This window comes from Heliangelus exortis, chromosome 9, assembly GCF_036169615.1.
Source record: "Heliangelus exortis chromosome 9, bHelExo1.hap1, whole genome shotgun sequence".
Lineage (NCBI taxonomy): Eukaryota > Metazoa > Chordata > Aves > Apodiformes > Trochilidae > Heliangelus > Heliangelus exortis.
In genome coordinates this window covers 16323846-16346718 of record NC_092430.1, presented here as the reverse complement: position 1 = coordinate 16346718, position 22873 = coordinate 16323846, and the positions used below count along the sequence as shown (strand labels likewise).

At 47.6% G+C, this 22873-nt stretch overlaps 1 protein-coding gene across 6 annotated transcripts in view; it reads right to left on the bottom strand.

The window, feature by feature from the left end:
- The window catches only part of PCYT1A (phosphate cytidylyltransferase 1A, choline), a 28481-nt gene extending 6738 nt beyond the window's left edge, over positions 1-21743 (bottom strand). Inside the window, exons 1-10 of one of the 6 annotated variants that reach the window (XM_071752354.1) lie at positions 15843-15956; positions 14704-14844; positions 12259-12358; positions 10068-10184; positions 7999-8150; positions 7127-7205; positions 6295-6437; positions 5035-5223; positions 4142-4451; positions 49-3834 (exon numbers count right to left, since the gene is read on the bottom strand). In XM_071752354.1, the coding sequence (XP_071608455.1) occupies positions 4245-4451; positions 5035-5223; positions 6295-6437; positions 7127-7205; positions 7999-8150; positions 10068-10184; positions 12259-12358; positions 14704-14844; positions 15843-15941 (1227 nt within the window). In that variant the 5' untranslated portion in view covers positions 15942-15956 and the 3' untranslated portion in view covers positions 49-3834; positions 4142-4244. Of the gene's footprint in view, positions 1-48; positions 4452-5034; positions 5224-6294; positions 6438-7126; positions 7206-7998; positions 8151-10067; positions 10185-12258; positions 12381-14703; positions 14845-15278; positions 15430-15842; positions 15957-21585 lie in introns of those variants that run through there. The other 5 variants (XM_071752353.1, XM_071752355.1, XM_071752352.1 and 2 more) reach the window with 5 other exon arrangements.
- Positions 21744-22873: the final 1130 nt, after the last annotated feature.

The window sequence follows — 22873 nt, the reverse complement described above, 5'->3', positions numbered from 1 at the left end:
CCAGCACGGGGCTGTCACAAGATGTCTAACACCACCCATGACACTGACCTGTGGGTGCTGCTGGCTCGGGTCTGACAGCCAAGGAAACATCAGGACAGCAGCAATTTCTTTGGAGACCTCTGGATGGGCCTAGCTTGTCTCTGTGGCATGTCTCGAGAGAACAGCAGGAGCATCCACACCCTCCAAACTGGGGCCAGGCAAAGGAATGTGCCTTGAAGCACCTTCATGACACAGGCAATTAGTTAACACTTAACCAGCTTTGCCCAGGATCTGCTCTGGTACCAGTATCTGTCCTATACTTACAACAGAAGCAGGGACAGACAGCAGGAGCAAGAATGACTTGCACAAACCTCTGGGTTATCTGCTGCCCTCCTTCTGAAGTATCTTCTCACTGACTGCCAAGATGGCAGGAGAGGAGGCCACCATGGGAGGCAGCAGTGCTTGGACTGCAGAAGAGATCTGGCACACAGTGAGCAGAATGATTTTGCACTGATTTGGCTAAACATGAAAGCCAAAACCCCAACTCCAGAACAAACCAGTAAGACACATACTGTGCACAGCAGCATAGCAAACACCAGCTGGGAGGAGCCACGATGAAGTGGCTGCTGCTGCAGGGCTGGGTGATGCCATGACCAGAGGTGGACAGGTGACAGGCTGTCAGTGCTGAGCCCAAAGCCTTCCCTGACCTGCATGGTGGTGCCTGCCCACCACAATACCTCTTGCTAGTATGACACACTGGGGAAGCACAGTCAGAAAGCCAATTCTCCCAACTTTTATTAATTTGAGTCACTTTTGGGGAAAAAGCAAATTTTCCACCCCATAAGAAAGGGGGAAAAGTGATTCAGAGCTTTATGCAGGTGGCTGTGTTCAAACCAAACCCCTACAGTCAGAAGATGCACTGGTGATTAGTTACAGGATTGCCAAATTTGCCAGACTCCTGCCAACAGTACATGGTCATTACCAACGTGGCTTTCTAGGCACCAGAAGACCTGGGCCCCAGCAACATGATGGTTTTGCCAAGAGGTGATACCCAGGCAAGCAGCAAAACATGGGCTTTGTCCTCTCCTACCAGACAACCATACCCAGCTCCTTACCTGCAGCAGGTGGGAACTCACACCTTCCTTCACACCAGGGAGCCTCTGGCAGTCACAAGTCCATCCCAAGGGCAGGGGGGGCAAGACATAACATCTGTCCAACCAATTACCAAGCATATTTGCTGCTCCAGCATCAGCTCCCAGTTACAGAACTGCACAATAAAGTCTATAAAATGCACAAAATCTTGTCAGTGCAGGTGTGTGCCAGTGTGCCATCATTTCCTCAAGAGATGAAACATACTCTCCTACAGCTCTAAACAATATGTTTAAGTGCCATGTTCTTCATGTCTTGCTTCCATAAGTACACCTGGCACCTTTCACCTGTTCTTTGCCATCAGAAAATCTCCTAGGGGCTGGCTCTGGTGCCAGCAGCCTCACACCCCAGATCTATAAAAGAACTAGGTAGAACTATAAAAGAACTCCTGTTCCACAGGAGTTGACACCCCTGGGTTTAGCAGCATCAAGCTCCACACACTCTTTAAGGTATGCTAGTGAAGATTTATTTTTCCACCCTACCTCTTCATGCTTAATTCAATCTTCTCTGTAAGCTTCTTTTGAAGTGTGGGGTGGGTTTAGAGGCGTGCAGGACAGCTCTGAAGCAGCAGCACTGGGTGTACCTGAGGTTAACAAGATGTTCCTGGAGAATCTGGCTCACGTTTTGACCAAAGATCAAACTCTTCCTATTCCTGATAGGACAGGGCAGTACTGGAGATGAAGCTGGTCCAGTGAGCCAAACAAACAAAGGATAAAAGAAAGAGACTAGTCTGGGATTTGAGTGTCATATTTAATTTAAGTGCAAGGAGGAAGCAGGGATTACTGGTTACAAGAAACAGCTCTGTTATTCCAAGCTACATGTAAAACCATGGCAGGCTTCCCACCAAGCACCCCAGGTTTTGCAGAGACCAAGGAATATGTTAAGGTCTCTGCAGAACAAATCACCATCCAAACCACCATTGTTATTCAAATGTACAGAACACTGTTGCATAACTTGTGTTTAAAACAGCAGTAAGGCTCTAAAGCAGCCTGGCCTTCGTGATCCAGCTCAGGAAAGCAACATAACACCCATACTGAGGGAAGGGTGAGGAGGGGAAGGTGGGGAGGATGAGGGAAGAGAGAATGTAGGTGGTATAAAGTAAGTGCTCTACCACTCACAAACCACAGGATTAACAACTGGCTTGTACCAAGACACCATTATTTTCTCCTTGCAGCTTAAAACTCATAGCAGCCAACCATGCTCCCAGAGCTGTGAACGTCCCTGCTGAGAGAGGTCCAAGTGGCAGATGGAGTCCCCAGAATACCCTTTCCTACATCGGCTCTGACCTCAATGGAAGCAGAGCTCTGTCAAGCCCTTTGGACAGTGTGACAAAAGATAAGCAAGATAAAAGCCTGAAAGAAGCAGCAATCTGCTCCTATCACAGGCCTCTGTGTCCCCTGGAAGCACCACAGAGCCTGTGGCAGCACTTAAGGATTTGCCTTCTGCACCCATTGCTCCTCCTGCCCAGTAATCCAGCTCTGAAGACCTCCCCTGCAAGTACTGCTTTGAGCCATCCTCCTCTGCCCTCACCACCTCTGAAGGCCACAGGCAACTCAGCCCAGTAGCTCCACACAGAGACAACAGGTATCACAGGCAAACCTGAACAGAAAAGCAAGAGGGAGTTTCACAGCTACAGGACACCAAATCCAGTCCCTCCAGTGCTGGCTGCCAGGACAGGGCACACCGAGCTGCTCTGAGTGCTGGCACACAGCACAGAGAGGGCAACTGCCAGCAGGGAGCTGCAGGCCATAAAGCTCAGTGTGTGTTACAGACATGACAGCAGGTGAGACATAGACCATGGTTTCAAACGAGCAGATTACACATTTAAAATCTTAAAAGGCTGCAGTGCTCTCTGATGCTCTTTCTGGCCTGCCTCAAGGAGCAGAGTTAGAGGGCACCAATTTGTGCATCTAGTGCACAAGTCAGGTAATTGTCACATGGACTGGGACCCTTTCCTGGGGTAAAATGTGCCCTTCACCTGTCCCACTGCACATGCCAACATGGAGAGCAAACCAGCTGTATGAATTCATGGCTTGTCCTTACAGCAGCGACTTCATGGCACCAGAGTAAAGGACTGCTCCAGCCCCTAGAGCACAGCAACTGAAACACAGACAAACACGCATAGAGCACAGTGTTCAGGAGCCATGTGGACAGACAGTACAACTTATTACACATCAGAGACTGGGATAAGGAACTTCTTGAAGGAGAACACACACTAATTTCCTACCTGGGCTCTCACACACCCAAGGAAATGCACAAGACAGCAAGAGCCCTGAAGCAAAGATTCATTCTCCTCCCTCCAACAGCAACTGAGGGCTGAATTTTATCTCAAGATTTAGTTTTCTTGTCAAGATCAGCTGCAAAGGCCTTTCCCCTGCAGGCCCCATACAATTTGGAGCCGTAAATGCCATGCACTTACGTGCTGTGCAACTCTATGGTGCTGTGAGTTTTTCCAGGATGTGACTCCTGAGTGCTAAGCTGGTAGATCTCTACTCAGCACGTCCTCACTGTGACACGTGGGGAAGCTCAGCTAAGAGGCACACAAGCACTACAGTGTCTGCTGGACAGATTCCCATCAGCTTCAGTGCAGCAGAGATGTCTCTGTTACCTGGAAGCCTCTTTACACCACCGCTTCCTGCATGCTCTGGAGGTCACGCTGGCTGAGGAACAGAGGGGCCTTTCGTTTGGCAGAGGCACAGATACTGCCTGGGGAGGGGGAGGAATAAGACAGAGGAGCTGAAGGAAAGAAGAGACAGATGGGTCTTTCTACTCTCCCTCTAGCCTGGAGGTTTAACAAGGGTAAAGAAACAAAAACAAAAGCCACACTTGAGTGCCATTCTTTGCGCTTTAAAAGAGTATTTTCTTAAAATATAAAAACCATCATCCCCCTGGAAACCACTAATACGTAAACAATAAAAGGGGAATTTGGGGAGAAGGGAGAGGAGGTTTGAATGTGCTTCCAGGCAGCAGCACTTGCTAAGAGCAACGGGTGCCTCCAAGGCCCTGCGCTCACCGTCAGCCCTGTTCCTATGGCTCTCTTGCTCATTTAGAGTTCCCAATGGGTCCGGATTTAGGATTTGGCAATTAGCAGTTCGCAGCAAATCCCGGCGGGCAGCTTAATCCTCTTCATCCTCACTGATGTCGTAGGTGACTGCGGACTCATTCCTGGAGCGGTTGGCCGGCGAGGAAGGAGGAGTCTTGGTTGAAAAGGGCCAGCGGAAGGAGGGAGATGGGGAGCGGTCGTGCGTGGGACTACTGCTGGGACTCTGCTTTGGGCTGATGGCCTGCAGCATCCGGCCCTTGCCCTCCTTCAGCATGTGTTTCTAGGGATGGGAGCAGGAAGACATTTGGCATGGCTCAAACAGCAATGGAAATGGATACAACCTACAGCTTGTGCAGCATTTTGAGTTGTGACCCTTCAATGTTTTCATGCAATCTTAGAGTGGGAAAAAAGCCCAAGCATCACCCTAGGCTCTGCAAAATACCTGCAGTGGATTCACCACCGATTTTTAAGCACCTCTGACATGAACTGCCTGTGGTATTTACCCAGCAACACAGGAGAGCCTGGCAAAACCAAGTAGCTTCAGACTCAGCCCAGGTTAGTGACAAAGTGACTGCCAATCTCTTGGCTGCTCAGTGGCCTGAAGGACACAAGTTGGAGTTTACAGACTGGCCTGTAGGACATGGGGACCATGTTATCCAGCTTGCATGGGCTCTGTGTAAACAGGCAGTCCAAGCTTTTGGGACAACTGGGACAAGCTGGGACAACTTTTTTGGAGACTAGCAGCACACTGAGCACTGCAATAAACTGTGAAGCTTTGCTCTGCAGATCATGGGTTCCAGAAGCCCTACAACTGCCAACCTCTCCAAAATCCCTTTTCCCATTTACCAAGAGTGGCTCCTTACCAATGCACCTTCTGGGCCAAACATTTCCAGGAAATTGCCGATGAACTCCCGTGACTTCTCTTCCCACTTCTGAATGAGATCAATACTCTTCTCCTCTACTTTCTGTACAAATTCCTTTGACTTCTCCTCTACATCCTTCACCCTCTTTTTCACCTTATCCACGCGCTCCTGGAGGTGATATTTCTTCTCCTGTACAAAAAGTGGAGGATCAGAACACAGCTCATCAGATCTGAGTGGCAGCCAACTCTGCTCTGTGTTATTATACTGAGCTGCTGCTTAAGACTTGGCATCTCCATTAGTCTTGTGACACATCTCCTCCACTTCAGTGACACTTCTTCCCTGGACTAAATGGCAGACATAGCACGGCTATGAGATGCTTTGTGGCAGGCACTGGCACAGTACACAGAGGAAGACTGAACCCAGAGATAAGCTCTAATAGGCATGCATGGAAAAGGAAAATATTTATACAATATACAGATTAGGTTTGAGGGACCTGCTGTAGGTCTCTTTGCATATCTTGATAGCACAAATCTTTTTGCTGCGTGTTTTTAAAGGGAGGCAGAGTTATGCACCAGAGAGGTCAAGCAGACATTACCCCTCCCATTTCATTTTTGTATTCATCTGTATTTAGCAATATAGTCACAGTATCTGAGTGATAATAAAAAATATTTACTTCTTTACTTCCAACATTAGAAGTGTTCCTGCCATGTACTCTGCTTGCGGGCAAGAGCTGCTCAGCACAGAATCAGAGTTATGTCCTGCTCTCCTACCCAAGCACTGCTGCTCCTGCAGCTCCAGAAAGGGATTAGTACACTGAATACAGGATCACATTTTATCCTAACAAATGACTCTACCTTAAGAACGTGTCTGAGGGAAGAGAAGAGAGATGAGACATAGCATTTGCTGCCAAGAACAACCCACACTTCATTCAATTCAAGAAAACACACATTTTACCACACACCCTGTCTCCAGCTCTTTCAACAGGTAAAATGCCACCAAGACATTTCTAACAATGGAGCAGTATTTGCAAAACCCCAGTTCTTCTGGGTGGGTCCCAAAGGGAGTTTCAGGGGTGGAAGAAGTCCAATTTCTGCTCCAAGAATGCTGGTTTGCTGAAAATTTTTAGCCCTGCAGACTGGCCTTTTACCGGCATACAGCAGGACTGTGCTACCACCAGAGAAGACTCTATACCTCCTCACTCTGTAAGGTGAGGAGGTGAGCTGCTTCATGCAGCCTGAGGAGAGACATACTTCAACTCACATTTATGAAGCTGACATTGAGCTCTTTAGCTGTGTAACCACGCTGCAGGTTTCGTCTGGCATAAACATCGTAGTCCCGCACGATCCGGGTGATGATATCTGATGTTGAGATCCCCTCAGTCCTCTGAGTTGGTGCAAACATACCTAAAGGAGGAGAATGGGATCCCAGACAGCTGTAGAAACACCAATGGCAGAAAGCTGCTGCCACAGTTTCTCCTGTCAAGAGCTCATCTCCTCAGGCCAACACATCTTTGCTCTGTGACATAAAATACCAGGGTCCTCCTTTCTGGGACTATAAGGAAGGTGTATGACCAAAGCATGTCAAAACCATATCACTTTTTCTAAAGAAAAGCACTTCAGCTGCTTTAGGGACTGTTGTCTATAATCCACTGCATATATAGTGTGGTGGAAAGGACAGGGGGTCCTACAGTTTAGTGTGTGGAAATACAACAAGCTCTGGTGGCTGGGTTTGAATAGATTTAAGTGAGGTACACCCCCACTGAGTTTTACAGAAAACAGCTAGAGAGAGAACTTTGGTAAATTAAGATTCTCCATTTGTGAGAATCTGTAAGCCAAACTGTGGCTGTTAATCACAGTAACTAGACTGGAAGTGGGAATTAACACTGGGCAATGCTTGGCCCGGGACATGGAACAATCCTTGCCTTAGGAAGCAGGGCCCAAAGCTGGGCTTCTCTCTGCCCTCAGAGACCAGGGAAGACAAGTGGATCATGCCACTGCCACTTCCCCAGGCATGATCCTGCCACAAAGGGGACACAGGAGAAACTGCAGCAGATCTTTGACAGGAAGCCCTGACAAATTTGACCCAGACCCACCTGCTTCTTTTATATGCTTATAAACATCATCGCTGCCAGCAGAAGAATAGGGGATGTCATCGTGTGCAACAAAATCGATCTGAAAATCAAGAAAGCAATGCAAGTCATCATTTTCTCATGAACATGCAAGTCTCCTACTCTCTGTCAAAGAATGGTAACTTTTTGCTCAACATCTCCACACAGGGGTGTGACAGAGAACAGCAAGACACTTAGCTCTTCAACACAAAGCAGCCCCAAGTTCTCACTGGAAATTGCATATCAATTTTAAGAATACACCAGAGAGGAAAGATTAGGACTAAAGACACAGATGGTTTAAGCTCCACAGAGCAATGGCTTGTTAATGGCAACAAGGGTAAACTAAGCAAACTCCCCTGAGACCTCCCAAAGCAGTTCAACGAATGTTAGACTCCTTTCACTTTATACTACCAACTGGTAAAAGACTCTCAAGACAGCTTGTCTGTCTCATGCTGCGAGGAGGCTGATGTAGATCTAAGCTGCTCCTGTTGTAAGCAAGGAGTTGAACCAGATACCCTCCACAAATCACTTCCTACCCACGTTATCTTCTCCCTACCATGTTTCACACCGATCTGTAACCACCATCAGCTTCTGCTAAAACAGTGAGAACCCTCTCAGGCTTTTTCACTGTGTCACAATCTCTATCTTTAACATTACCTGCCAACTCAGCAAATGCTTCTAGTCTCCCAAGAAACACACTTGATTCCCATAACCCAGCTCATTCTATATTTACGGAGTTTCAAAAGGAACCGGGTTGCTCAGGCAGAGGTCACCCCCATGCACAAATTCTTGCTGTAAATAGCAAGCACAGACAGAGGCTAATCAAAATTCAGAACAGATCAGATATCACAGATTACCCTGTGCTCTGCCAGGAACTCGGGGGTGAGTGTCCACGGGGCATTTCTCACCACTTCATCCACGTAGCGACAGTGCTGCACTGCATCATACCGTTCATTTTCATTCATTACCGTGAAGCCCTTGAAGTTGTGGGTTAGCTCATCACTGCAGACTGAAGAAAGAGGCACAGAGAAGAGTGAGTTTGAGGTACCTACCTCAATGTTTTGCCAGATAAAGGATCTTGCACGCAGCTCTGCTAAACCAGGTAGCTCCATCTGCTGCTCAGGGCTGGCACTCGCACCTTCAAACCCAGCTCTGCCGGCCACAAAGCACCAGGAACAGGGTGTGGTGCAGGGCACTAACCTCAGAAGCAATTCAAGGCAGGCTGTTTAGAGGATTTCTCCCCAAATCTGGCGGCCTACACCCCAAGCCCTAAAGCCCTACAACGCTTACCAAGAAAACCAGCCAATACTGAACACAACTCTCTGGTATGAAATGGCATCTGTGGCCTAATGAGCAGAAACCTGCTTTTAAACCCATGGCTGTCTCAGGCTTTGAAACTGAAGCCTATAACAAAAAGCACTGCCTGAGCTTCTGATTCCACTTAATACCATACTGCAGTCTAGTTCTTGTGAGGTTGTATTAAAACAAAGGGTTAGTTCACAGCAAATCAATTTAGCTTAATTGTTGTGTTCTATGAGAAACTAAATGAACAACTCTTCAAAATCTGCAATTTAAGATACTGAGAAGGACGTATTTATTTGGTTATCAGACTCAAAAGTAAACAAGGCATTACCAGTCTCACTGGTATTGGACATATTTATGTTCTAGACAAACAGATGATAAAGAGCGGGTGAGACTGCTTCCAGCTTGGAGCTAATGTTCACGTGGCCTCTTGTCTCTCCGAGTTCCTGGTGTAAGTGGAGCAGTTCATTGCCCTCCATCTCCCCCAACAGTGTTCCAGAAGCAGACAGCAGGATTGCACACATTGCTACATTAACATGTTAATCGTTTAACCTGAAGATTTTTCCTGTCTGGTGCACAGCATTTACGTACAAGGGGATGTGTTTCCACTTTCAAGATTTCTAAGCTCAGAGCATTTTGCAAATTTGAGCAGCTGTTTTTCAGCTCTCCTTCATCCCTTCCCCTTCTAGGCACTACTGTAGCATGCACAAAAAATGCAGAAGTACCACTATAAAAATGCCCTCAGCAGTGAACGAAAATGTGATAAGGAAACAAACCACACAAAGATGTTATTATTGCAGGATCACAGTTTCATTTTGGTTCAGGAAGCTAATGGCAGCTGAAAAGAACTAGTGAAAGGTATTCTCAGCTCTGACAGGTTCACATCATTATGGAGCCTGACCAGAGGCTGCCTCCTGCTTTTCACCATGCACAGCGTGACATGTCCTTAAGGTGGGTGAAGGAAGAGGCCAGAATGTTAGAGTAGACAGAAGACAGGGTTTCTTCTTTCCTGTTATATCCTTGAAGGAGGCCTGGCTGACCCACCTCTGCTAGATCCCCTCAGGCAGTCAGCAGCATACTCCTGGCATCATTTAAAGACAAAATGATGAACTTTTGTTTGCAGAAAAGGGGGCAGGCACAATGCCCAAGGAACCACATGCTTCTAGCAGGACCAGTCTGGGATTTGCCACAAGCAGTCCCCAGCAGAGAGCTGGAGTTGGGGATTGACTTGCAGAGTGACACAGGTGACACAAAACTCAACCAGCCAGGGAGGGTCTGTTCATCATTTGTTAGCTGACTCATTTAACAGTCAGATGCTCAACTGCCCCAACTATATTTTCACACTCAGATATGCAACTCACCAGTATCTATCATAAAACAGAGGTCAAATTAGGACAGCCTGATCATAAATCATTTCCTCAAACATTCATTTTGTATAAGATTTCTTTCTGCAGAAATAGTAACTCTCAACATATTTCAGTAAGACCCCAACAACATTTGGGATGCAGTGAGACCCACCAAGGCCATAAAGACAAAAACTCTGCTCTGTCAGCTGTATGCACAACCACAGTCAGAGCTAAACTGTACCCTTGTGACAGCCAACATCAACAAGGTCACTCCTTACCTCCAACAATGAGGTATGTGTTTGGGAAGAGGTTCTTTGCTTGCATCAGGGCCCGGGCATGTCCAGAGTGAAACAAGTCAAATATTCCATCAGCATAAACTCTGACAGGGCGATCCACTGCACCAAAGAGACAAAGAGACATTTGTGAAGATGCCTTTCTGGAGAAGCAGCTGCTCATGCCTGCATTTGGGGACCCTCTGAAACTTGTGGGAGTGCTGTATAAAAGTGGCAGAATGCAGAACCACAGCCAGGAGAGATTTGTGAAGGAAAATGGTTGGCTCTCTGCCTTCCCATGTGGAAACAAATGCCGCTGAGCGGAGAGCTGAAATATAACCATATTCAAAGACAGACTCAAAACCTACCACATCACCATCAAAACAAGGTGAAATCAGACCCAAGGGGAAAGCAAAACCTCAACACGTCCCTCCTATGGAAATCAGAAAGCAGCATTAATTTTTTGTGCAGCAGTGAGCTGCCAGAGAGGAACTGACCAAAATATCTTCTAAGTGTTTGACTGCCCCCTGCCAGCCACAATGGAATCTCAAGACCTTTTCAGCATCCTCCTCTGCAACTCACTGCCCCAGCTACCAATCTACCTCAGGGACCAGACTCTTGTGATTTCCCACCAGCATCAGTAACTTCCCCCAGGCCTGTGAAGCTTGTGACTGCATCCAAAACCCCAGCTGGATGACCAAAAGAAAAGTAGATACAGTTCTGCTGAACCACAGGCACTATCAGCTGAATTCACAGATACCTAAGGAGGAACAAAGGTTTTCTCAGGCCACCTATGCCAGGGGAAATTTTTGCTCTTCTTTTTGAGGTCAGCACAGAGGTGAAGTGAGGTAAGAGCAACATTGCCAGGCAATAGCATGAGGATCCCCTGCTTCTGGTCTCCTGGGACTGCTGGTAACAGAAAGCCACACATTCCTGGTATCCAACACACTTGGGAATGGCCTGCTGCTCTCTGGCCCAACTCAGGCAGTCAGACTCCAAAGACTGATGTGATCAGGGGCACACCAAAGCTGCAACAAGGGAAAAAAGCTGCCCTGGGGTCGAGCTAAGCAGAGCAGTCACATTTGAGGACAGCCTCTCATAAAAACACTTTTCAGCAAATCCACCTCAGCCTGAAGATTCCAGGAGGCTCTGGAGAGCCAAGGATCTGGAGACTGGAGACTGCAATAGCTTTCTGTATTGCAGAAGAGGGCTGGTCCTGATAGGGCTTTATTAAAGTGCAATCCTGTTTGGGAAATTGGCAGGGTCATCTTTTCCTTTTCCTTTTCCTCCACACCTGCAGCAGCTACAGTTCCTGAGCACAGGAATAAACAGCAACAAGGAAGCATGCAGTGTGTTTTAAGACTTAGCAGAAAAGAGAGCCATTACTGTTGAAATCAGAAATGTTTATGCAGGCTCTCAGGACTTTCAGTGGGGAATCTGATGTGCACTGTAAAAAGCTTTGGATTTCCAGAACAGCCTGCAGGAAACTGCTGCCAGGTCTCAATCTGAGCTGGCTCATCTCTCAGCAGCAGTCAGATAGGTAGAAGTGCAACATTTTTATTGTCTCAGTTTCTAGAACTGTGAAGCCAAGTAATACAGCACTGCCTGCACACTGTCTGGCAAGTGAGGGCAGCCATCCTTCAGTCAGGAGTCAGTCCTGCCTCTGCCTCATCTTTGGGCTTGAGAACAGAAGTTTTTCTCCTAGCCTGGTTTAGAGAATAAAATGACAGGTTCTTGCTGTGGGGCTGGCCTGCTGTGCTTTGTAACCCTGACTTTAACTGAAATCCAGGCTAAAATGGGACATTTTAGACAAAGTTGGTTTTACTTGCCCATTTCAAGTTTCAGAAAAGGTGACTTTAGGCTGCCTCACAGTAGTACAGAAAAACGCTCAGCTCTGATATTACTCTGCAGCTGTCGATGGCACAGGAAGAGTGAAAACACAAGTATCTGTTCGCTTCAAACAATCTTAGTGATGAAGGTACAGCTCCTCACACACACAAGCTTCAATTTCAGCTGTACCTGCGGGACCAACTTCACATGGGAACAGTTATCTAACCAACAAAGCATTAACTGAGTCATTGGCTGCAGACCTGGTCTGACACACACGGTTGGTCTGGTCTCAGAGATATCACAACCATACCCACCGCCTGCAACCCCAACATTAAAACAATGCCTTTCTGGTCTCTTTTTTACTTACAAGGGGTCCCTCTCATCGCTTCTTCATACGTTACTCTGATGTATGGCTTGCTGTAGTCGATCTCCACTTCATCTGAAAACGGGGCTGGTTCCCTCAGTCCCTAAACATCCAGAGAAGGTCAGCTGTGAGAATGCAAAGGTGAGTGGCAGGGCAGCGCTGCCACTGCAGTGTCCCTGTCACCCACTGTGACACTGAGACTCACTGTGTCTCTGCATGATTGACACATGTACTAAAAGACTAACTAGTGTTAAACCTCAGAACAACCCTGCAGGGTGATTAGCCTGAGTTTGCTGAAGAAGAGAGACACAGGGGAAAGTAGAGTTAAGACTATGGCAGTAATACCAAATTCCAGAAAACTGGAGGCTCAGATGTGCAGCTGGTAAACCCAGACTTTTGACAGCTGTTCTCAGCAGTTCTTCATCAAACCTCACTGTCACAGCTCCAGCTATGCCCACGCTGGCAAAACCATCACTTTGCTGAGCCTGAATGCTTGTGATGTGATGTACAAATTGTAACAGCTCCTCAGTTTGGGTATATGAATGAGTCAAAGAGCAATACCAACAGTGGCACAAATGTCTAAGGAATGTGTTTACCATCGCCCATTTCTGAGCCATACAGTGTGAAAGACAGATCTTGATCTGTGGCAGATTATCTCTTAAATGCTGCAGGAAAACCTCTCTCATCTGCTAGCTTGACCACAGCACATGTTTAATCAGCAGCTGAAGACCAAGTATGGTTTTTAGATTCCTCTGAATGACAATAAAACATCTGCCCTTCTCAGAACAAACAGTTCAGTTTCCTTCTAGCCAGGTGTGGGGCAGCAATGGATGTATTTCCTGAGACAGAAGAGTAGGAAACAAGCCTGCAGATCATTACAATAATTCCTTCAAGCTGCAAAAAGCTAATCAGGAGTTTCCTTTCTGGCTTCCTGTCCCACTGTAGCATCTTGTGACAGTGCCCAGCACCACTGCAGCCAGAAAGACCACTAATATTATTGCTCATGTCATTCCATATTAGACTGTTCAAAGTGAAGTGCACAGGAAAGCAACCACTGACTACTACTTTCAAGCAAACTGATAATGATGAAAATCTCCTGTAGTTCATTGAGTCTCTAGTGTCTGTGTTTCATATACCCTCTCCTCTACCAGGATCCTTAGAGTTAGGTAAGGTTTCCAGGTCTCTCTTTTCATCACTGCCAGTATAACTAGAACTTTTGTCTTGTGCTGTTTACAGACAGATAACTTTATTTTGAACACAGGACAGACACTGATTTGAAGAACAAGTGATTCCCATGGAATAACCTGCACTCATCTCTTTCCTTATTAAAATACATGGGGTCTTTAAGAGGGACAGGGTGGGTTTTGGCAATATAGGATATTAATGCTCTGTGGGATTAGTCATGCAACAGCTCAAGCCTCCATTCCCAACACTTGCCTCAGCAGTTCTCACTGCTCTTGCTGCTCTTACTTTGTTAGCATCAGTCAAATGCTCTGGGACAGGACTGAGCTACTCCCGAAGAGCAAAACATTGTTATCAAAGAGGAAAGCTGAAACACGTCACCACATTTTGCCAAGGACTATGACCCCAGTATGACGTGGCAGGCATGGTAGCTGGCTTTTGGCAGAGATAAGGAAAGACAAACTAGAGCACGTGTGATATGCAGGACAGCTCCAGGAACAGGACAGAGAAGAGCTGCAAAAAACCCATCACTGCAATATAGCAGCTAGGACAAGTTCAAGTCAGCCCTTGATACTAACATTAACTGGCACAGACTCCCTTCAGAAGAGACCCCATTGGCTTCAGCTTGTTAAAGCTGTCCCAAGGTTCATCTAGAAGGAGAAACTCCATTGATTTTGGGTTTTTTTGCTTTTATTTCTGACCACTGCCGAAATACCAGCAACATAACGCAGTCTCCTGCCAGACCAAGAGAATAAAAAAGTCATTTTCCCAGTGTTTCAGAAAACAGATATAATAGACTGCTTCTGCAGGGTGCTTACAGACTTCAGACCCTCCTGCAGTCCCCCTGCTTCAAACAGGACTACTTTCTGTAAAGTGCTTGAGTCATTATATGCTTATTGGACTATTTCTCCCTTCTGCTGGGTCACTTCAGAAAACCCATCTATCAAAATGCCTGCTTCTCCATGGATATCTATATGCATGCCTCTTTGGGTTCAGCTTGAGTGACAATAAACAAGCTGGACACAAAAAAGCAGCTTAGTGACGCTTGCCTCAGACCTAATTTAAGCTCCTGCTCTAAGTATGTTATTAGTATGAACAAAGGAAGATTTTAAACTGGCTTTGCAAGGTGGATAGCTACTGTCATTTGCTTCTTTGCCCCCTACTTATTTCCTGTGTCCACAGAAAAATAATCACATTTATCTTTCTGCTACTACGGTTGTGTCCTACTCCCACAAGCACCTAAAGCTCTGATCTCTGCTTACTTACCAGAGAGCGTCGGGACATTTTTGGAGGGATTCCATCAAGCTCTGCTGCCCCATTGGGGCCAGATCCATCTTTTCTTCTCTTTCGGGAATTCAGCCTGGAAGAGGTCGGTGGCTCCATCTTGCCAAACACGTCCAGTAAGAACTGGAACAAAATGAAGGAGACAGGGGAAAAAAAAAAGAAAAAAAAGAAAAAAGAGAAAGATTTCTCAGCTCTTCTAAAGCAGAATCAGTTAACAGCACACACAGTGTACAGAAGGTCAGTGCAAAGACACAGACACCTAACAAGGGGCTTAGCCAGTTGTATTTGGCATCAGCTGCCAAGGCTTCACTAATAGTTCCTGGTGGGAATACTGAATCCTTTAATGCAACTCAGAGCTGTTCTGCAGACAGAAGTGTGCTGCAGTCGGCTGGCTGGAGGAAAACTCACACGAGAGTTGAAATGCAAGTTATAAATCATTACTACAAAGCTAATTATGCTATTTATAATCTGAAAAGCAACCTAAGGATTAAGCCATGCTCAGTCCACATTCAGCCCTTCCCCAGCTCTCATTTTGATGAATGCAACCACTCTTCTACCCCAATGTGCCTCCCCTTCCAGCACAAGACAGCTGGTGGGTTTGCTGCACCCCTGTTCAGTCCTGGAGGAAGAAATAAGAGTGATGGAAAGGGTGCAACCCATGGCAGTAACTTAAATAACTAACTAGGTTGCTGTTTGTTCTTTTCTTTGTTTGACCAAGCTGCACCTCCTCGGTGGGGCCAGTTCACCTTGGGATAGCTGCCACCATGCTGCCCTCTTGTACTCTATCCCCACTGCAATAGTGACTCAGTTGATGGTGAAGAAGCTGCTGACACCATGTTAGGGCACACTTCTGGCACTTTACATTCCAGGCTGTAATTAGTGGGGGTTCAGCTGAACTGTTTCTGTGATGAACAGACAGATGGACAATCAGTTTGGGACAGAAATAACAGCTATCTGGATTTGAACTGGAATCACTGTACCTTCACAAAGCTGAAGCAAAGCCAGGGATTTATAAAAAAGTATGGCAGCAAACCTCCCCTTTCAGCTGCTGCAGGAGTTAGAAACAGGTGCTAGATCTGCAAAGTTTATAACTAAAGAGCAGCATTATCTCTCTTGCTCACCTGAAGTATGCAGCTCTCCACTGCAGCAAATGCCATTTCTGTCCTGCTGTTCCTGAGGGCAGCATGACCCCTCCACCCAGGAATGATGCTTATGTACATGCCTCAACACCCTAATAATAAGAGCCATGTGGAATTTAAAATGTCACCCCACCCACTTGTAGTGGGTGTGTTAGAAGATGTTAGGTGGGGCAAATGAAAGGCATGACAAAGCACAGACGTCCCTCTGAACACCAACCCTCTCCTCAGCAGAGGATCTCTGCTAAATGTTGCTGCTTGGGACAAGCTGAAACTCTCCTCAGTGAAGACCACTGGGCAAAGCTCTGCTGTTCAACAACAGTAAGTGTGGGCTTTGTACAAGAGAGCTATTAAGAAGCAGATTTAGTGATTGGACTTGAGCACAAATGACTCCAGGTTAAGGAATGTTCCAGAGTAAGGAGCCAGATACAGTTTAATGACATGCAAACACAATGCTGTCCCCACCTAGCATCAATGAGATGATACCTTATCAACAGTGTTAGGGTGAAGTGGTTATGGATTAGGGTTATCCCAGGCTGCTCTGCTAGACCTAACACAATGCACGAAGAGCAGCGAAGGAGACTCATCGGTGAGTGGGCAGCCAAAAAAATACTAAGAAGACAAAAGTGACAGTGAAGAGCAGCCACAAGGACATTTAAGAACCGCATGAGCCATCCAGCGCTCACTCCAGAATGCCTGGAGTCAAGTTTGCCAAGTTTCTCCCATTCCAGTAATTAATTTACTATTTCCTAGCAACAGACAAACATATGGGAATGTGCAAAAGTGATCTTAGGCAAAAAGAGTTTGCAACCCTGAGCTTGAAGTCTTAAAACACTTAAACATTTAACTTTCTGGCAAGATCTGTGCTATAAATGCAGCAGCTTTCATCAGAGTGCCTCTGCAAAAACACAGGGCATGACACAAATAATTCTTTGGCTTTGCAAGATGTCATCTTGTAAGCACACTCTTTATCAATTATTTACTTCACCACCATGGTTCTAGCAGAAACCAGCCAGTTCACAAAAAGCAGCAGACCTCTATCTATGGTTCAAATAACCTTTGTGTTCACAGAAACAGTGGAGGGAATAGCAGCAGATTTTCTTGTTTGGTCAAAATAATTTCACCGTGCTTCAAAATCACACACATGGTCTCTGACCACTTGCTTTCCTTCTCTTTGGAGAATTAAAAGTCTGTTGATGTGACAAACACAGCCATTCTGAATCACTGCCCAGTGAAACATTAAGAAGCAGTGGCAGAGGCTTTGGAGCTGAAGTATGAACACCAAACAGGCAAAACCCTTCCCACATCAGCTTGGCCCACCAGCATCCTGACTTCTCTGCAGGCACGCAGACACTGCTGAGTTACTGCCAACATGCTGCTGCTGGATGCAGAGCTCATGGTCAGACACAAAACCACAGGTGAGAGCACAGGGCAGCACCATGCTTCATGCTTATGTACAGCAGCACTGTCCAAGCCCAGGAGAAATCTCCAACAGTTTCTTCCAACCCCTCTCACACCCAACCATGTCCTTGCCTCCACCTCAGCCCACTTTTCTACTTTATGGGGTACATGTAGTCAAGTGATGGCAAACAAGAGCTTAAGTGAGTGGATTTGGTTTGTGTTTCATAAGCAGCGGCTGTCAGACAGCACCAACCACCCAGCAGCAGCTCTACCTGATGTACCAAGAGAGAAACCTGCTTCTAGGATGGCATAAATATGCTGTACCTGCTCTGACCTTGCAGGTTAGATGTTGGTGAAGGAGCCACTGCAATGTCTGGAGAGCTGGCCTGGGCACCTCATGAGTGACGCAGCTCTGCTAATTACTCAAATTAATGCAGAAATCAAACAATAATTTTGCCACTCTTCAGAGCTCTAAAACCTCTGTCCTTTGGCTAGTGTGTTTCTCGGAAGTCCTCCCAGCACCAAACTTGCCTTTGCAAAAAACTGGGAACACATTGGTTTTAAAAGCAAACCACAACTTGTTACAATAAATCTACTAATCTTAGAAGGTTTCATTTTTACCCAAATGAGTAGAATAACATCCCAAACAACTACTTATTAACAATGGGATCCAGCATCTGTAGCTGAGCTTAACATATGAGCACACAGCATTGCTTCCCCACTCCCTGTTTTAAAATTAATTACATTTTCAGCAGATGGGGAAGAGGAAAGAGAAAATAATTCTCGAACTTCATTCTGAAAAACTCCAAGATAAAACCCAGGCATAACCAGAAGAAAGAGTCCTGCTTTAAAATATTAACATAATTCTATTTTAAGGCAACACCATGCTGAATTACTGAGTGTGTGCTGAACATGAGAAACTGCTTGCTAGGAGCGAAGTTTAGAAGTGCCCCATTTGGGAAAGCCATTTCAAGTGCAGATACTGAATAAGGGAGAAGCAGATGAAGGGAGAAGTAGGTATTTTCTTTAAACTGTGGCAATAACAGCCTTCAGAAATCATTCAACACTTTGCTGAGTGTAATACTACAAAGATCAAGTAATTTCCTACTGAAACACTAACACTTCTGGGAAGGAAGAAGGACAAGCACTGACTATATCAAAAAACACATAAGCAGGAAAGAAATTTAAAACTTTTCCCTTAGTGAGAGTTAACTACACCATCATCTGAGCTGGAATTTAACCACAGCAACAAAGCTCACACTTCTGGATGATGAAGAAAGTCAGCAAATCTTACTTAGAGCCTTATCTCACTGTCTGTATCTTCATGGACAGTGCTGATGTTCTGTTTAGCCTTGGTGGTGCCTTGTACTTCACCAGAGATGAAGTTGAGAAATTTCTGCACCCTAAGCACACTGATGGCATGAAGGCCTGGCCCATCTGCATTCTCTGTTTTAATTCCCAAGGACTTTCTTGAAAAATATAATTATCTAAAAATCTACATGCAGTAGCAGGAGTTCCTCTGCCACAGATTTACATGCTGAAGTAAAACAGATACTGCTACTAAAACTCCAAGCCTCTTCAAAACAAAAACTGAGTGCAACAACTCAGTAAACACTCCAGCTCAACGCTGCTGCATTTCCCACTGGCTCAGCACAAGACTGGCACACTGGACTGGCAAGGCCCCTCTGACACCCACAGCACCCGGGCTCCCCTACTATTACCATCCCTCTGAACTTGGAAAGCATTGGCCTAGTCAGACTGTGCCTGACTGTCATGTGCTGCTTTGCCTACAAGATATTTCTCTTCTGCTGACTCATCTGCAGGCAAGTACTACAAAACTTCACACTCTGCCAGCTGTCTGCAGAGAATTGCCTTGACACATGGACAGTGCTGAAGTGAGAGCCTCAGGGATGAGGAATAAATCCTGTCACTTCAGATAATTACCCTGCCCGACTGTTAAGTACCAAAACTACCCAAATTCCTCAGTCACAGTGAGGAGAGATTCTTTTTCCTTACCTCCAACCCACAGTTTACAATTAACCTTACTGGTTAGTATCCCTGTAGAGACCTGCTGCACACGGAAAGACTCAGAAGAGGTTACTGATGGAAAAGTCATCACATTCTGCTTGAGAAGCTGCTGAAAGCCTGATCAGAGGATGAGGGTTAACCTGCACGTAATTACTGTGAGAGATCAGGATCTCTCTTCAATCCATGCTTAAGAGTCTTGCCAGATCTCCAAGGCAACTTCATTTCCAGCCCAAGCTCATCAGGGCCGAACTCTGCCCCAATTTCCAGACTGAGAGCATCTGCTTGAAAACTGAGTACTAATGGCTGCAACCCATCCAGCTCACCTCCAGAGAAGACTGTGACTCTCCAGCATGGCTGCTCTCCCCACAGTCAGCACTTGCTCTGTCAAGATGGTCTAAGCCCTGAAGCCCCTTAAAAAGGCTACTGCAGGATGTGGCAAGCAGAGTCCTGTCTACATTTAGCACACAGGCTGCTTCAGCTTCTCAGGTTGAGCAAAAGCAGTTATCCTTCAGCATAATAATAGCCACATGAACACATGAAGGGGATTCCAGTTCAGCCAGTGCCACACACGGGTCCAGCAGCATCCAGACCCAGACCTTGGCTCTCCCAGCTAAAACAGATCCCCAAGCCTCGCATCCCCTACTGCTACATGCAGGCTGATAACATTTCCTCCAGCAGAGCCCAAGCATGCTGAAGATCTGGTACCCGTGTCTTGTAATTGATGAAAAGATGATGCTTTTCACCAGTAAGTCCCAAATGGCTCAGGATAATTTCCTCTAACATCACCACAACTGAGAACAGTGCAGCGTGATCACCTAGGCAGTGCAGCTATGAAATAAGACACAAAAAAAAGAGAAACTGCTGGCAAGACCTTCTCCATGAATTCACAGCCCTTCTGGGTACACCACAGCCCTGAGGCACAGAGTGTCCTGGCATGTGACAAGTCTCTACTTAGCAAAGCAGCAAGGATAGGGTTTATGCAGAATTTCGGAGAGCATTCAGAGCCTGCCAAGGGACAATGTAGTACAAGGACAGGCAGTCATTCTGTCCTGACTTGTATGTCACCTTCTGTGGTGTTTTGTTTTTACGGCTTAACAAAAGCCCTGGTGGACACTTCAGGAGGCAACTTCCTTTAATAGGTTTATACATTAATACCAAATCCTTGCTGCAACAACTATTGTTTGTGGCCCGTTCTGCAGTAATTTCAAGATAGATAATTACAACCCAGCTCTCTGACTGAGAAACTTCCAAGTCAAGAATTTTAGTGATTTTGTATACACAGGAAATTTCTTCAGGAAATAAAGCACACGTTTGCCACCTGAATTTCAGAAACAAATACACTGGTTGCCCTCAGGCCCAGGAACCCTCACCAGTCCCTGCTTTTGACCATGCCAGTCTTTGCCTGTGACTGGGGTACCTGGTGCTGCAACTGCACAGCGTAGGGCCAGAGGAGGGAAGGCCACCTGCAGCATCCTGCACCTCCCACAGCAAGCAAGGGCTACTGAGAAGTATGACAGCTCTCAGAATTCCCACACACTTTAATTACACAACCATTAATCAGCGTGGTCAGGACTTTGGTGGACACAAAAAGCGGGTTAGAGAGGATGTGTGCCTGCACAGCAGTCAGGTCACACCTTCCCTCTCTGCACCCAGGGTCACCTCTTCATTGTTCTCCTCTCTCCTCAGGCCTTGGCTGAGTCCCTTAAGTGGGGCCTTGCCCCCTGAAAGCCCCCATGCTCCAAGCCCTGAGGGTGCACTGCAAAAGTTTCCCAAACCATCTGCTGCCCCCACCTCAGCCGGCCCTGCCATTCCCCGAGCATCATGCCCGAGCCTCAGCCTCTCCCCAAGCCCTCAGCAGGGGAAGCAGCGGATCACACCCCTTTCCCAGCAGACACTGCCCCCTTGCCCGAAGCCGAGTGCCTCACGTCCCTTAGTGCTGCCAGCACCTCACAGAAACCCTGTGCCACGGCCACCCTGCCTGGCCCCGCAGGGGTGGTGTGAGGTGCCCCCCTCACCGAACCCCCACACCTGCCCCCAGTCCCTGTGATGGTCACCCCCGCTCCGGCCCCACAGCGAGTGTCCTGTCCCCTGCTGAGTCCTTCCCCACACAGCACCTCCAGAGAGAAACCCCAGAGCCACTCCACAGCCTCATCCCCACATCCCCCTCAGTGCCGCCCCCAAACCCCAGTGACAGCCCCCCCCAGTGCCCCCCTCCCCTCAGTGACAGCTCCCACAGACACCCCAGTGCTCCCCGGTACCAGCCCCCCCGGTGTCCCCTGTTCCCCCGACACCCCCGTACCAGCACGCCGCCGGCCGCTCCCGCCTTCTCCGCCCGTCCCGTCCCCGCAGCTGGAGCCTCTCCCGCCCCGGCCCCGCCCCGCTCCCGCCAACGCCAACGGGGCGGCGGGCGGAGCCGCTGCGTGTCGGGCCGGGGCGGCAGGAAGGGGCCGGCCGCGCCCCGGGAAACCGCGCCCGGAACCTCCGTTCCGGCTCGCAATGGTTCGTACCCTGCCCGGGATCGGTCTCGTAGCGGGTGAGGACGACAAGCCCAGCGGAGCGGAACCGGCTGCTCCGGGACAGGGCGGGTTCACCCCAGCCCTTCACACTCTGCATGGGCGGTGGTGCAGGAACCCCGTCCCGCTGTCCTTCGGCCGCTGTGGGTCTTTCCTCAGGGAAAGCCCGGCACCGTTTCCCGGCCCAGACCGCGGCCAAGGCGGTCCGGAGCTGAGCGATCAGTCTCGAACCTGCTCCGTACAACGCCTGTGGGAGCAGCTGCTAAAAACCTCCAAGATCAGAGCGAGCACAAGGGGAAGAATTGGCGTTTGATAACCGCGACTTGATCAAAGTGTTAAAACGAGGGCATATATCATCATCTGGCAAGTGGCTTTATGTGTGTGGGGTCCCCAAATGTCGCACAAACTGCAGGGCACCGCGCCATCTTCTGCATCCTCGGCAGCTCCCAAAAGCTGGAGCAGCCACAGGTGCTGTCGACTACGCAGCTGGAGAAATCGCCCTCCATTTCCCATCAAAGGGAAACCAGAGTAAGCCACTTCCAAACAAACATAGCAGAGAAACATGGACGTGTGGTCTGCAGTTCCATAGCCAAGAGTGACCCAAGAAGCTGCATCGTTATCTGTTACTTCCCTGCTTTCCAAGAGCTGCGGGGCAGAGGGCGTTCTGCTCCACCAGTCCCTGCGGGCAGGAGTCAGGATTGAGCACGCCCAACTCCAGCACTTTAAAAACACTGAAGCCGCTGTTCAGCTTTGGTTGCTCCTCGGTCAGCACAGAGAGAACAGGCTTCACCACAGAGCAACTCATCCCATCTGACAGGATGGCAGAGAGGCACTCTTGTAGCACCCCATCTCTTAGGAACCAACCCGGTCCTCTAACTTTCGGGAAGAGGAGAGGCTTTAAATACTCCTTTTCTGCTGCTCTTTTCTAAATCTGGAGTCCTAACAAATTCATTCTTCAAAAATCCACCCTTGTAGCCCAAAACAATGACAGAGGCAAAGACTGGAAAACACTGAGGTGCTGAAGAGGGCAACGAGCAGGGATTGCTCATAGCACCAACAGGTGCCAAATTGCAC